Source organism: Oncorhynchus nerka, linkage group LG28 (assembly GCF_034236695.1).
Source record: "Oncorhynchus nerka isolate Pitt River linkage group LG28, Oner_Uvic_2.0, whole genome shotgun sequence".
NCBI lineage: Eukaryota > Metazoa > Chordata > Actinopteri > Salmoniformes > Salmonidae > Oncorhynchus > Oncorhynchus nerka.
Genome location: NC_088423.1, coordinates 33,366,385 through 33,380,197, shown reverse-complemented (window position 1 = coordinate 33,380,197; position 13,813 = coordinate 33,366,385). Strand labels below are relative to the sequence as shown.

The 13,813-nt window shown below is 42.9% G+C and overlaps 1 protein-coding gene across 1 annotated transcript in view; it reads right to left on the bottom strand.

Annotated features, from left to right (window-relative positions):
• Nucleotides 1-13,813, bottom strand: part of LOC115113159 (attractin-like protein 1) — a 312,747-nt gene that overhangs the window by 11,056 nt on the left and 287,878 nt on the right. Inside the window, exon 29 of the mRNA XM_029640467.2 lies at nucleotides 9,072-9,186. Within this exon, the coding sequence (XP_029496327.2) occupies nucleotides 9,072-9,186 (115 nt within the window). The remainder of the gene's footprint in view (nucleotides 1-9,071; nucleotides 9,187-13,813) is intronic.

Genomic DNA, 13,813 nt, shown 5'->3' with positions numbered 1-13,813 from the left:
TATAAAGTTCATTATAACAATTAAAATGCTAATCCCTTACACATGAACGCTCACTCATTCTGGAACAATTGCAATCAATATATATATTTACGCTCAGTTTGTCGTCTTGATCGCTGGTGAAAAGTTCATTTATTTTGCAGAATTGTCCGTCTCTCTCGGATGTGGTTAGAGGGGATTGTTCAGAGTGACATTCGTTATAGGATGGATGTTTCGGTGGTTGTCGTTCTTCGCGTTCAATTGATGCCGGATTCCTAGCTGCAGACTAGTAATTAGTATCAAAGACTTGTTCTTATTCTGTCGGTATCGATAGTCTAAGAGTTTTAACCACGTGGAATGGTTAAAAGATTCAGCAATGGTCTACAACCTTTAGTCCCCCTCCTAATGGAGAAAAACATGGTCTAATGATAATTTCTCAAAGTGGGGTTTTATTCAGAATGGCAGAAGAGGGCTGTCCCAGGATGTCTTGCCCTAACTGGGCTCAGGAGCAGTCCTCTGATTTAGTTCAAATCAAAAGCGAATTGTATATTTCTTCATTAGACAGTCCACAATCATATTACACCATTATTCAAACTGTACATCCTCACTCATTCATCTTATACAACAATTAGACCTCATATCTGAGGCTATTATATAAACAGCGTTATGGTAATGTTGCCACACCGTCTCTCTTGAGCTTCCCAAGTTGTGACAAACGCACCAGTTCGTAGCTGGATTCTTCACCGATCTTTTACACTTTCTCTGGAACATGACATTTGTTCGTACCTCACGTTCTGTGAGGTGGAAGGATTTCCTTTGTCTCCATGAAACTACTCTCTATAACTGTGTGTCCATGAAGCAGGATCTTCCTTAGGAATTTACGACCTCACTCTGGATGTCATAAGGTGAATCCACCAATTTGTAAGTCGCTCTGGATAAGAGCGTCTGCTAAATGACTTAAATGTAAATGTACTCTGCCCACAGCAGTCTGGTTGTAGAAGCAAAGAGCGGGGGATGGTGCTCGCTGTACTCAAAGATGGCAACATCATGACAGCTGATTGACATGTGTGGCTGCAACCGACTGTTGTCATCTGATAAATGTATTTCCTGATGAATATGTTGCACTAATGTATTTTGTGTGAAAAAAACTATAGTTGCATAACCCTTATTACTCTATTTAAGCAAAAAAAACACTGACTTTCAATATAAAACGCAGGTGAAATGTTTTAAAACAGATTTTTGATGGTTTTCATTTTGTAAAGGCAGATTACTGAAAACCAATGCTAACCCTGCTATAGAGTTCTGAACCACCACAAATGTAGTGAGGAGGCTGTCACTTTCTTTCAAAGATTTGAATTCAGGTTCTCAAATCAAAGTTGATCAAATCAAAATCAAAGTTTATTGGTCACGTACACAGTTTAGCAGACATTATAGCGGGTGCAGTGAAATACCATACCATAAAGGCCTGATTGGTTAAGTGCTGCAGAGATTGTTGATCTTCTGGAAGGTTCTCCCATCTCCACAGAGAAACTCTGGGGCTCTGTAAGAGTGACCATCGGGCTCTTGGTCACCTCCCTGACCAAGGCCCTTCTCCCCCGATTGCTCAGTTTGGCCAGGCAGTCAGCTCTAGGAAGAGTCTTGGTGGTTCCAAACGTCTTCCATTTAAGAATTATGGAGGCCACGGTGTACTTGGGGACCTTCAATGCTAAAGAAATTGTTGGTACCCTTCCCCAGATCTTTGCCTTGACACAATCCTGTCTCGGAGCAGTACGGACAATTCCTTCAACCTTATGGCTTGGATTTTGCCTTATGGCTTGGACAGGTGTGTGCCTTTCCAAATCTTGTCCATGCAATTGATTTTACCACAGGTGGACACCAAACAAGTTGTAGAAACATCTCAAGGGGTCTGAATACTTTCCGAATGCACTGTATATAATGGTTTGTATAGACAGTATGGACAGTATATGAATATAAATACTGATGAGCCATGACTAGAATACAGTATATACATATAACGTGAGTAAAACAGTATGTAAACATTATTAAAGTGACTAGTGTTCAATGACCCTATGTACATATGGCAAAGCAGTTTCTAAGGTGCAGGGTAGAGTACCATTTGGAAGCCGGTCTAGTAACAGTGACTAAGGTTCAGGGAAGGGTACTGGGCGGAGTCCGGCTAGTGGTGACTGTTTAACAGTCTGATGGCTTTGAGATAGAAGCTGTTTATCAGTCTCTCGGTCCCAGCTTTGATGCACTCGTACTGTCTCCTACTTCTAGATGCTAGCAGGGGGAACAGGCTGTGGCTCGAGCGGCTGAGGTCCTTGATTATCTTCTTGGCCTTCCGGGTGCTGTAGATGTCCTAGAGGGCAGGCAGTGTGCCCCCGATGAAGCATTGGAATGACCGCACAACCCTCTGGAGAGCCCTGCGGTTGCAGACAGTGCATTGCCGTACCAGGCGGCGATATAGCCTGACAGGATTCTCTCAATGATGCATTTGTAGAAGTTTGTGAGGGAGTTAGGTGTCAAACTGAAATTATTTAGCCTCCTGAGGTTGAAGAGGCACTGGTGCACTTTCTTCACTACACTGTCTGTGTGAAGGGACCATTTGTGACCCATTTCAAGAAACTAGGTGTATGTCGCACGTCACTACTTCACAGAAGAGGCATTTGATTATTATTCTTTTTTTAAAATCAAAATATGGGCAGAAATGCCTTCTGGAACATGTGAACTTTCATATGCCTCAATAACATAATCACATGCCATCTGTAAATATAAAACTGTTAAATATTGAGCCTAGTTGGTTTAGCCACGGCAAATATAGGAACCTTCCGGCTAGCCATGATTGGCTAGGATAATGGATGGGTTGGACATGAGTTTGGATTGGTCTGCCATGTAGCATGCTTCTGTCTATAACATGAGCTGCTAAGTACGTGTGGATAAGCCTATCTACTGCTGCTTTATTGAAAGATGTCACAAAGAACTGAAAAAGTATAACGTTTCAGGTAAGACCCAAATGCAGACTGTGTTGAAGTAACAATGTTTATTACTGCAACAGGGGCAGGCAAGTGACAGGTTGGGCAGGCAGGGGTCAATAATCAAGAGTGGTGGGGTAAAGGTACAGGACAACAGGCAGGAACAGGGTCAGGTAGAGGTCGGTAATCCAGAGTAGGGGCAAAGGTACAGGACGGCAGGCAGGCGGGCTCAAAGTTGGGACAGGCAAGGGTCAAAACCAGGAGGGCGAGAAAAAGAGGGACTGGGGAAAAGCAGGAGCTGAGACAAAATGCTGGTTGACTTGACAAACTGGCAACAGACAGAGAACACAGGTATAAATACACAGGGGATAATGGGGAAGATGGGCGAGTGGAGAGAATCACAAGGACATGTGAAACAGATCAGGGAGTGACAAAAAGTGTTGCTACCGCTCTCAAAATTGCTGCCTTGAAGTTAATAGCGCTATCGACAAAGCTCAGTGGGAAAACATGGTGATGGACTACTTTCTAGAGGATGATTGTGCCATGCTGATTCTGAAAATGAATTTAACTAGTCAGTTAAGAACAAATTCTTATTTTCAATGACGGCCTAGGAACAGTGGGTTAACTGCCTAGTTCAGGGGCAGAACAACTCATTTTTACCTTTTCATCTCAGGGATTTGATCTTGCAACCTTTCAGTTACTAGTCCAACGCTCTAACCACTAGTCTACCTGCCACCCCGTGAATCAGACAATGAGGAAATCCCTGATTTAGTTCAAAACATTTATCAAACCAGTCATTGTGGAGTCTTCTGATGACAATCGTGGGGAAGAAACGGTGTCGTTGTCATGTAAGAAGTTTATCGAGTTTTGAAACCAGTGGAATGCCCGGTGGAAGCAGAGAGATTGCCAAATTTGGAGAGTCCAAAAAAGAGAACTAAGAAAGAAGGCTGTTGTATAAAACACCTGTTTCCGGATTACATCTTCAAACTAAGGGCAACCCTGGCATCCATGACAGAGGGAGAAGCGTTCATCCATGTACACGGATAAGAGTTGCGACTCTTCTTTGTTCCAGTACTGTCGTTTTGCCTCTTTGATTGCCTTACGGAGGTCATAGCTGGTCTGTTTGTACACGTCCATATTCCCATATTCCCATGGTTAATTGTAGTGGTTTGCGCTTTCAGTTTTGCTTGATTGCTGCCATCTAGCCACGATTTTTGGTTTGGATCAATTCTAATCGTCACAGTGGCAACAGCATCCTCTATGCACTTACTGATGAACCCAGTCACCGAGTCGGTGTATACGTCGATACTATTCTGCATCACAACCAGGACCGAAAGATTTAAAAACAGCTTCTACCTCCAGGCCATCAGACTGTTGAACAGTCATCACGCAATTTCCTGTAGTAAGTGAGAGTAGTAAGTAGTACTTGTCGTGTCTTTGGCTATGCCAGATTAAGTGATATGACATGCTATTCTATAAAATAATTTATCCGTAATTAATATCACCTGATTGAGCTAATCATGTAAATGTAATTAACTAGAGAGTCGGGAACAACAAAATAATATTTCTAGAGCTGTTATCTTCCGAATAATCTCTTAAAGACCTAGTAATATTTTACATCAATAGCAGTCAATATTAATCGTCATCTTAATTCAGTCTCATCTGAAAGTTGTAAATTCTTGGTTATCTGCACAAACCCTGGCTGACAATTTGAATCAGCAATACAAAATTGGGTTTAATAATTGATTTACTAAATACCTAACTAATCAGACAGAATTACACATACACATAATTAAATCATAACTTGATTACAAATTACGTCATAAAGGAAAACGTCCCTAGTGGGTGGAACAGATATGACAGCTTGTTACACAAAAGAAAAGGGGCTGGGTTTGAGTGAAGGAGCGGGAAGACTGAGGAAAAAAGGGAAGAAGCTGTGCTATCTTAAATACAGTATATTATGCATTCTAAATTACCGCCCATTTGGAAAAGGAAAATGCAATAATATACATTACTCTGGCTTCAGGTAGAGCTCTAATAAATATTTACTATGAGCTGCGCTTCGGTAGGTTGGTGGTAGATGGAAGGCTGTTTTGCTCAACCGAGTCCTTTGAAGAATGTCTCTGGTTGTCAATTGGATACGTTGTAGTAGCGCCGTTGTGTGGTAGACGGGATACTCTGTCGGTTCCTTCCTAACCTGCGTTTGCAGCTGCTGTTGCTAACTCAATGGCTAGGAGGTATGACATCTGTAGTGAATAAGAGTTCAAAGTTCATACCATTCACAACCAAAGCTCACGCTGATGTTGGCTTCATACTGTAGTTATTATCTGAACCATTCTGACATCGGTCCGTCGTCCTACATCTTCGGAACAGGAGGTTATATTGTCGTCAAGGGCTTATATAGGAAGGGAGAGGAGGGCGTGTTTGAAAAGTTTTATAGCCCATGTCCCTTCACAGGGGAGGGCCACTGATTGAGCAGAGCCCTATCTTATGAAAACCCAAATCTCACATTTTAGAAGCTAAAATCACATTTCATCCCATCACGAAACATGTCATATTCAAACATTTAAATTGAACAACAATTCCATGTGAATCCGATAACTCTGATGTGTAGACTTTCCACTGTAGAATTTATGTCATCTTGTCATTGATGAGATGTCTCAGATGACAACCGAACTGACATCATATTCATTAAGTACCACCGCATATGTTCAATTGGTCGGATTACCAGAATATTGTTCATTCCCCCCCACCTTCTGATGTTCCCAGAATCTCTATGTTAACCAAGGGTTTGCAAATGTAACATCAGAGGAAAAAGGGGGGAAGAGGTATTTATGACCGTCATAAACCTAACCCGAGGCCAACGTCATGACATTCTCCTGTAATAAGTAATAGACAAAGAAGGACTCACTCATACACACCTCAAACACACAGACTCCGTACTCAAATATACACTCACATACACCCATACTCACAAACATATGCACACACAGCCAACGCTGATGTCCCATATACACTGAGTGTACAAAACATTAGAAACCGTTTTCTAATATTGAGTTGCACTTTCCCTTTTGCCTTCAGAACCGCCTCAATTCGTCAGGGCATGGACTCTACAAGATGTCGAAAGCGTTCCATAGGGATGCTGGCCCATATTGACTCCAATGCTTCCCACAGTTGTGCCAAGTTGGCTGGATGTCCTTTGGGTGGTGGACCATTATTGATACATACGGGAAAATGTTGAGTGTGAAAAACCCAGCAGCTTTGCAGTTCTTAACACAAGCCAGTGCACCTGGCACCTACTACCATACCCCGTTCAAAGGCACCTGAATCTTTTGTTTCCCTACTCACCCTCTGAATGGCACACACACACAAAATCCATGTCTCAATTGTCTCAAGGCTTAAAAAGCCTTCTTCAACCTGTCTCATCCCCTTCAACTATACTGATTGAAGTGGATTTAACATGTGACATCAATAGCTTTCACATGTTCAGGTGTTCCTGTTTTGTACACTCAGTGTATATAGAGACATTAAACACTGAACCATTTATTTTATACTGTCTTTCACACTGTGTATTCATATATAGTATTCTTCATATAGCTTATTCTAATATACTGTATCTACTACTGTACATTGCCTTTTTGTTACAATGTTTATACACACTGCGTATTAATGTACTGGATTCTTAATTATATACTAGATTACTGTATATACCGGAATCTTTTTCATATACCATATTCTTCATATAGCTCATTAAAAGAAATTCATATAGTGTGTGTATGTATATATATATATATATATATGTATATTACACACACTATATGAATTTCTTTAGTATATAATATATAATAGTATGTAATTTTCACATAGTACATTGCATTTTTGATTCACTGTTTATACACACCGCCTGTATTTATATACTGGATTCTTGACATAGCTCACTGTAATATACAGTATCTACTGCTGTACATATAATTCTTTGTATATCTTTTTGGTGTATATACGCATAGATTGCATTTGGATTACTGATGCAGTGTTATTTGTGCTGTTAACTAGATTTGTCCTGACATTCTTAAATTATTGTTTTTTACTGTTATTTGTGTACTTGTTTGACATTTCTACTGCATTCTTAGGAGCTAGTAACACAAGCATTTCGTTACATCCACTATAACATCTGCTAAACTGTGTATGTGACCTATTAACTTTGATTTATAAAGCGCACTTATGCACAAACACACACCCACACACACATGCACTCACATACTAACTGGTGTTAGGATCTCTTCCTGACCAGTTTTCCCACATCAGATGGGTCAAGACAAATAGCTATTTCCAGTTACCACCCCCAGTGTTCCATAAAGGGAAAGGGGGATACCTAGTCAGTTGTACAACTGAATGCATTCAACTGAAATGTGACTTCAGCATTTAACCCAACCCCTCTGAATCAGAGAGGTGCGGGGGGCTGCCATAATCGACATCCACTTCTTCGGCGCCCGGGGAACGGTGGGTTAACTGCCTTGCTCAGGGCCAGAACGACAGATTTGTACCTTGTCAGCTCAGGGATTCTAAAGCCCCTATGGCATCTGACCACATCTCTCTCTTACTCTACCCGGTTTCACAGCACTGCTTCAGCACTTACTGCAGAGTGACAGTTTTATTTCTATAGTTCCATGTATGATATGCATATAAAGTACTTAATCACCACAATATTACCGAATAAAACTGTTCGACCACCGCAGTACCAAACGAGCAATCAACACAATTTTAATTCAGAACATTTTTCAATCAAGACACAGGTCAACAAACGCCTCACCCATCGGAGCATTTCTTGGACACAAATCTTTGCTAACTGACATCCAAAATGTCAGAATTTCTGTAGCAAAATCAAGCCTTTTTGCCTGCAACGATCACAAAAAAGAACTGTGAAATCATGCAGGATCTGACATACTGCACAGTATGCATTTACCCAGCATGTGTAGCCAATACTGTAGCCTGTACTTACTGGCTGCACTTATCAGCTCCTACTATTTGCCCAGTACCTGGTGGCTTTAAAGGCTCCTCTAAATGTAATGCAAGCAGCTTTTCCCAGTATGAGAACCTGATGCCTTGCAAAGTGCTTAATTTTAGCTGTCTTTTACAGGCTTCCTGCTGCAGTCACTTTTACACCTGCTCGTATTTCAGCTCATGTATTATACCTACACGATGAGCCGACAGCAGCCTCTCAGAAAGCCCTGGGCTTCAGGGGAAAAGGAAAAGGAGAGAAATAAAATAAGTGAGAAAGTGTGAGAAAAAGGGAGAAAGAGAGAGGTGGAGGGAGAGAAGAGTGAGTGAGAGAGGGAGAGAGAGAGAGAGATAACGTGTGGGTGCCTATATGAGTGACAGAGGGAAAGCGATATTTTGATGGCTGCTGACAGTACTAAAAGTTCTAAAGCATTCCCGAGCTCATCTCTGTGACACTGGGTGCCATTCAAATGGTCATCTCCCTATTCATTTACCTACAGCACAGCGGCATATTTATCACCTCTGAAATATCACAGATCCTCTTAGGAGAAACATGAGCTCATCTGGCCTCTGCTGAAAAACCTATTGGAGGGAACAATCGATCCAACAGCCTGTTAATTCCTCCAGGTATAACATGGCTTTTTCTGTCTCTCTCAAAACAAAGCCCCTAATAGTTGATAGATCAGGTATATCTGTGTCCATCCAAACACAGATGGTACACGGATTTCCAAATTGAACTGCCAGAAGTAGAGAAATAGGTACTCTGGCAGATATTGGGTTCTAGTTCGATAAATGGGAGGTGGGGTTGGGATCTAACAGAGAGAGGGGATAGGTGAGGGAGGAAGGGGAGAAAGGGGTGGAGAAGAGTCTCCACATCTCAAATATGTCATGCTTCAGTTAGCATCTGTCTGGAGAGACTCTTGAAGTCTTGAACCGGTAGGGAGACAGAGAGAGAGATTTTCTAAATTGAACTTTATCTTTCTCTCGCTCTCTTTCTTTTGTTTTATATCTCAAATGGGAGAGGAAAATAGTGGTATCTGAAGCATGTGGGTGCCTTTTAATAACCAAAGGGAGAAGGCCTGGTCTAGAATATAGACAGTGAGTGGAGATGAGACGGGTGCTTACCAGACTGGCCAGGTGGGGGTATTCCTGAAGGCAGTCTGGGCAGACACAAGAGGACGGTCAGTACGCCGGCCCTGCTCCCCCAACATGGCTCCACTGCTATAGGCTTGGGCACACCCTGCACAGAGAGGAAGGAAGGAGCATGTCAATCAATAAACACTCCCAAATCCCATCACAAAGTGGTACGTCAGATATAGACACACCACATTTTCCCACTGTTTCTAAGAGAACATTGCAACGGTTGTGTTCCGCTAAAACTTTGCTTGTTACACACATAGACAAAACGTGTAACGTATATATGCATGGATCCAGTATGGAAATGAACAGCAGAATCCACCATGTACTACATCATTGACTGGACATCTATTTGAGTTAGGCTGGAAGCCCAGGGGATGGAGGACACAACCTCACCCTGCTCCAATATCCCCCCAGATGTGGATCTCACACACGGGGGAGCGGGCTGACTGACAGCCCTTAGAGCTCTACCTGAAGCCAGAGTAATGAATATGGATGGATGGAGGGCACAGCAGGCGCAAGGGAGGTATTCTCTTCCGCTCCCCTAAGCCCTAGCCGCCCCATCCATTCCACTCAGGCAAGTTGAGGGACAGACCCTGTACACACACTCATTCACATCCATAAAGCCATGCTCTCCTCACCAAGCAGCTCAGGACATGCCTCAAGATACCAGCCTCACTTTCTCTAAGGAGAGGGTGTCAAACCTGCCCCTGTCAATGAGGCGGGGTGTGTGTAAACAAACTGTACACCCCAAATCCTGTGTCATTGCTGCCACCAGAAGCATTCCAACACCGAGGCCAAAATAACAACCATCCTACACTTTAGCAAATGTGTTCTTATTTTTTCCCACTCTCAAAGTACAACTCATCATCACTTACAACTGCTGTGTCAACCCTGTACCTAGACATTGTCAAAGGCAGTAAATTATTTTCCTGTAGTATGTCATTGGATGTTCAAACACACACAAAAACACAGACACGTAGAGACACCGCCTTTCAGCTTTAAGGCACATTGATCCCTGCTGTGAGATGATTAAACCAAGAGATGAGACGTTGACGCTGTCACTTGATCGTCCTCCGCGGTGCCTTGCTGCTACGCACAGCTCTCAAACACAGAACAGAAGCACAGCAGGGGGGCGTTCAGGAGAAAAATACAGAGGAAACAGGTGGCTCAAACAATGATGCTGAAGAGGAGTAGCAGGGGGAGATGCAGAAGTGATGCTAGGACAACATAGTCTAGAGCTAGAGTTGAGCTAGAGTTGAGCTTGAGGGCAGCAGCTCTATTAAAGCAAAGTCTATATGCTCCTGAAATCTCTTTGTTATAAGGTCTCTCTAGCACTGGGTGCTAGTACCTGTCAGAAGGAGCTCTATTCAGCTTGACCCCAGTAATACACCACAGGAGTCAGGTCGGTTGGACTGTGTTTACTCCTGGTGTCTGTTCTGGTCTGAGGAGGATCCGAGAGGAGACAGATGCGGTTGTTTACCAAAAAAAGGGAAGAGGGCTTGACCTCTGGTCATCTAGATCAACATCCAGTCGGCAGATGATAGCAGAGAAGCCTTCTCTTACATAGGCTTGGTTGCAGTACCAGCACCCTACTACAATCTAATTTACACTACAACTGACACACAGTTTCAGTTGGAGCGCATCAAAGGTGTGTCGATATGGTGAAATGAAGGTGGATAGAGCATTCAGTCAGTACTTGAAGGGAGCCTTTCCTCTTCACAGTACTCTGCCACAAGTGCTTGTCTCCTTGGGTAGAGCTCCCTTAGAGAGTAGCCTGTACAGTCCAGCCGCATATCTCTCCAGAAACCTCACTTCAGCTGTGCCTGCCTTCCCTTGTTCTCCCCAGAGACATGGTGGCAATGCTGGGTGCTCTACCTGAGATGTACTATCCATCTACTGTACTGCTCTTATTTTCTGGTCTTCTTCCCTCTCCTCTGCTCCCCTCACTTATTTTGGGCTTTCCCTCTTCCCTCTTTGCACTTACGAATACTCTCTGTTCTGCTCCAGCCCTGTAGCTCTTCTCTCCTCTCTCACCTCCTCTATCACAGAAGTCATGGAGACCATTTTACAGGCACTTAAAATGAAATACATATGAAGCTTTCTTCACAAAAAATATGAAGTCAATTAAAGGGGAATGAGTGTGAGAGTGTGAGAGTGTGAGAGAGAGAGAGTGAGAGAGTGAGAGAGAGAGAGAGAGAGAGAAAAGAGAGACCAAGAGAGAGACAGAGAGAAAGAGAAGTGCTTGATAGGAGTACAATGTGTGAGATGCCCTACCACCCAAGTGGTCTATAATTAAGTCCAAACATAAAAACAATGAAAAATTATCAAAATGGCAAGTACAAACCAGCAGTCACAGGGACCATGTAATAGCCCCAACAACGCAGTGCACGTCTGAAAGAGTGCCAATCCATCCCAATTCCTCTATTACACCCACACCCACGCATGCACATAGACTCACGACACAGAAAGCCCACTAACACCACACTACCAAAGCCTGCTGCCCCCTGCTCCTTCCCTTCCATAGGCCCCATTGCTAATAGGTTTAAGTGCTGAAGCATACAGCATAATTACAGGGTAGCGCCTCCCATGTTTGTTTTGTGTTTAGGGGCATTAAGAAACAAACAATTTGCCAGTTCTCTGAAAGAGGAAATAGGTTCACGTAAAGAGCCATCTCTGGTAGAACAGAGTGCAACACTATGCCACATCCAGGAGGTTCTTATTAGAGTGCGACGGCCGCAAGCAACACTGCTACCAATTAAAAGAGCCGAGAAACACAACACAACAATTAGTGGCCACGATGATGTGTTTCCATTTGGAGCGTCAGAGAGAAACATGTGCTCGAGGAACCTGGCAGAACCTCGTAACTGAAGCTGTCTTACAGGGGTCTGGAACAAGCAGCTCATTTGAATGGCATTTCTGCAGAAGAAAATACATCCGACACGTTCACATGTCAGTGTTGAGTGTTACTAACATATGTTTGCCAAAAGTACAGAATAGTATATATATATATTCAACTCTGTGCTCCCTGCAATCACTACAATACTATACATGAACTTTGCATTCATGAAATGGACAAATTCATGTAGCATGACTTAACGCCCTAGAGTCTGAGCCATTCTTCTATATCTACTACCCTAACACATAATTGTTTTAAGATAATAATAACATGGACCATCCAGCTACCTATTTGATTTTGTATAGCACCTTTTTTTCCATGGAGAAAGATCATGAAAGTATGTGTCCTGGTGTGGGACTGGCTCCTTTGATCCTGACCGCTGAAAACACATACACATTCGTTCAGCTGGTATATTTCCTCAAGGAAACGACTGGACCTGACGCTCCTCGTTTCCCCTCAGACTGAGCGGATACAACCGTTAGCCAGCATGCGATTACACACACACACACACACACACACACTCACACTCACACACACAAGGCAACGCTAACAAATCTAAAAAGATTGTCATCACATCATTCAAAAAGTTACAGTGATATGCAACTAGGCACAGATATTTCTACAGTGTAGTTAGAAATGTACTGCAATCTCATAGGGTTTCCTCCAGGAGAAGGAGGACAGAGGAAACCCTACTCTGGCCGTGTCTCATCTGTTTAAAAGGCATCTTTAACACTGATTTATCTTCCTGGAAGACAGCTTCAGAGGGCCGTACATCTCCCCGCAGCCGCACGGCCACACATATTTGTCCGTTTAATTTCAATCCTCATTAATAGGTATTCTATTAAAATGACACCTTCAAGATGAGTGGCATTAAAAGAGTGGAGGAGTAAGTGATGAAGTTGTCCTGGACAGTAGTGTGCGACTTACAGCCCCCCTCCTCCTAAATTAATCAGCTTAAGTAGTAAGGACAAGGAAGTAGAGCAGAGAGAGAGAAAGTAGCAGGGCCAGGGTAAGGGTGAGACTTCTGGCAGCCATTTCGGACTAGAGAAAGATTGCTGAGCTGTACAGTAGAAAAGCTTTTACAAGCATGCAACACTAACAGGAGATAACATTAACTGTATTTCCTGACCTGAGGAGAATTTGAGAGACATTCAGTTCCATTAGTCTTTCATATCTGAAGTGGGGGAATTTTCCACTGGAAAGAGCCTGAGGGGGGGCTAACACTACATTCAACTTTGACATTATAAAGGACCGCGACAGACAAAGAATACCACATAGTAGTGCTAGTGTATAAAGGCACACCTTGACACTGTAGAAGGGGCAAACCACTTGAATCCACTGTCCCATATCTGCCCATTATGTTTCCCTCTTCCCCTGAGGAAGTAAGGGTTTCTTCTAGCTCTTAGATCATTCTCCTCCATTTCACCCCACATGGAGAGAGAGAAACAGAGAGAGATTGAGAGAGAGAAAGTGAAAAAGAGAGAGGCATTCCAGGAGGAAGCTTGTAAAATGGCTAACCCATCCAATCTCTTCCCCTTCCTCTCTTGTCTCCTGGCTCACACTAACTAAATAAAACTTGGTTTGAGCTGTCCCTTCCAAGAGAAAAGTGGTCAATTCCCATGCACTTAAAGGTGGGAGGAATAGATGGCTAAATAGTTTGCTGGGCAGTGTGAATGATGGCAGAGGTTAAACTTTCTCTGCTGTAGTCCTATTTTACGATTCCTTTCTGCTTTGGTGGTTTTCTTATAATAATGTGCTTAAGAGGTGTTAGATCCCCGTTGGATTGATCAACTCTGACATAAACACAGGGTTGAGAAAAGTCACAAGGCAT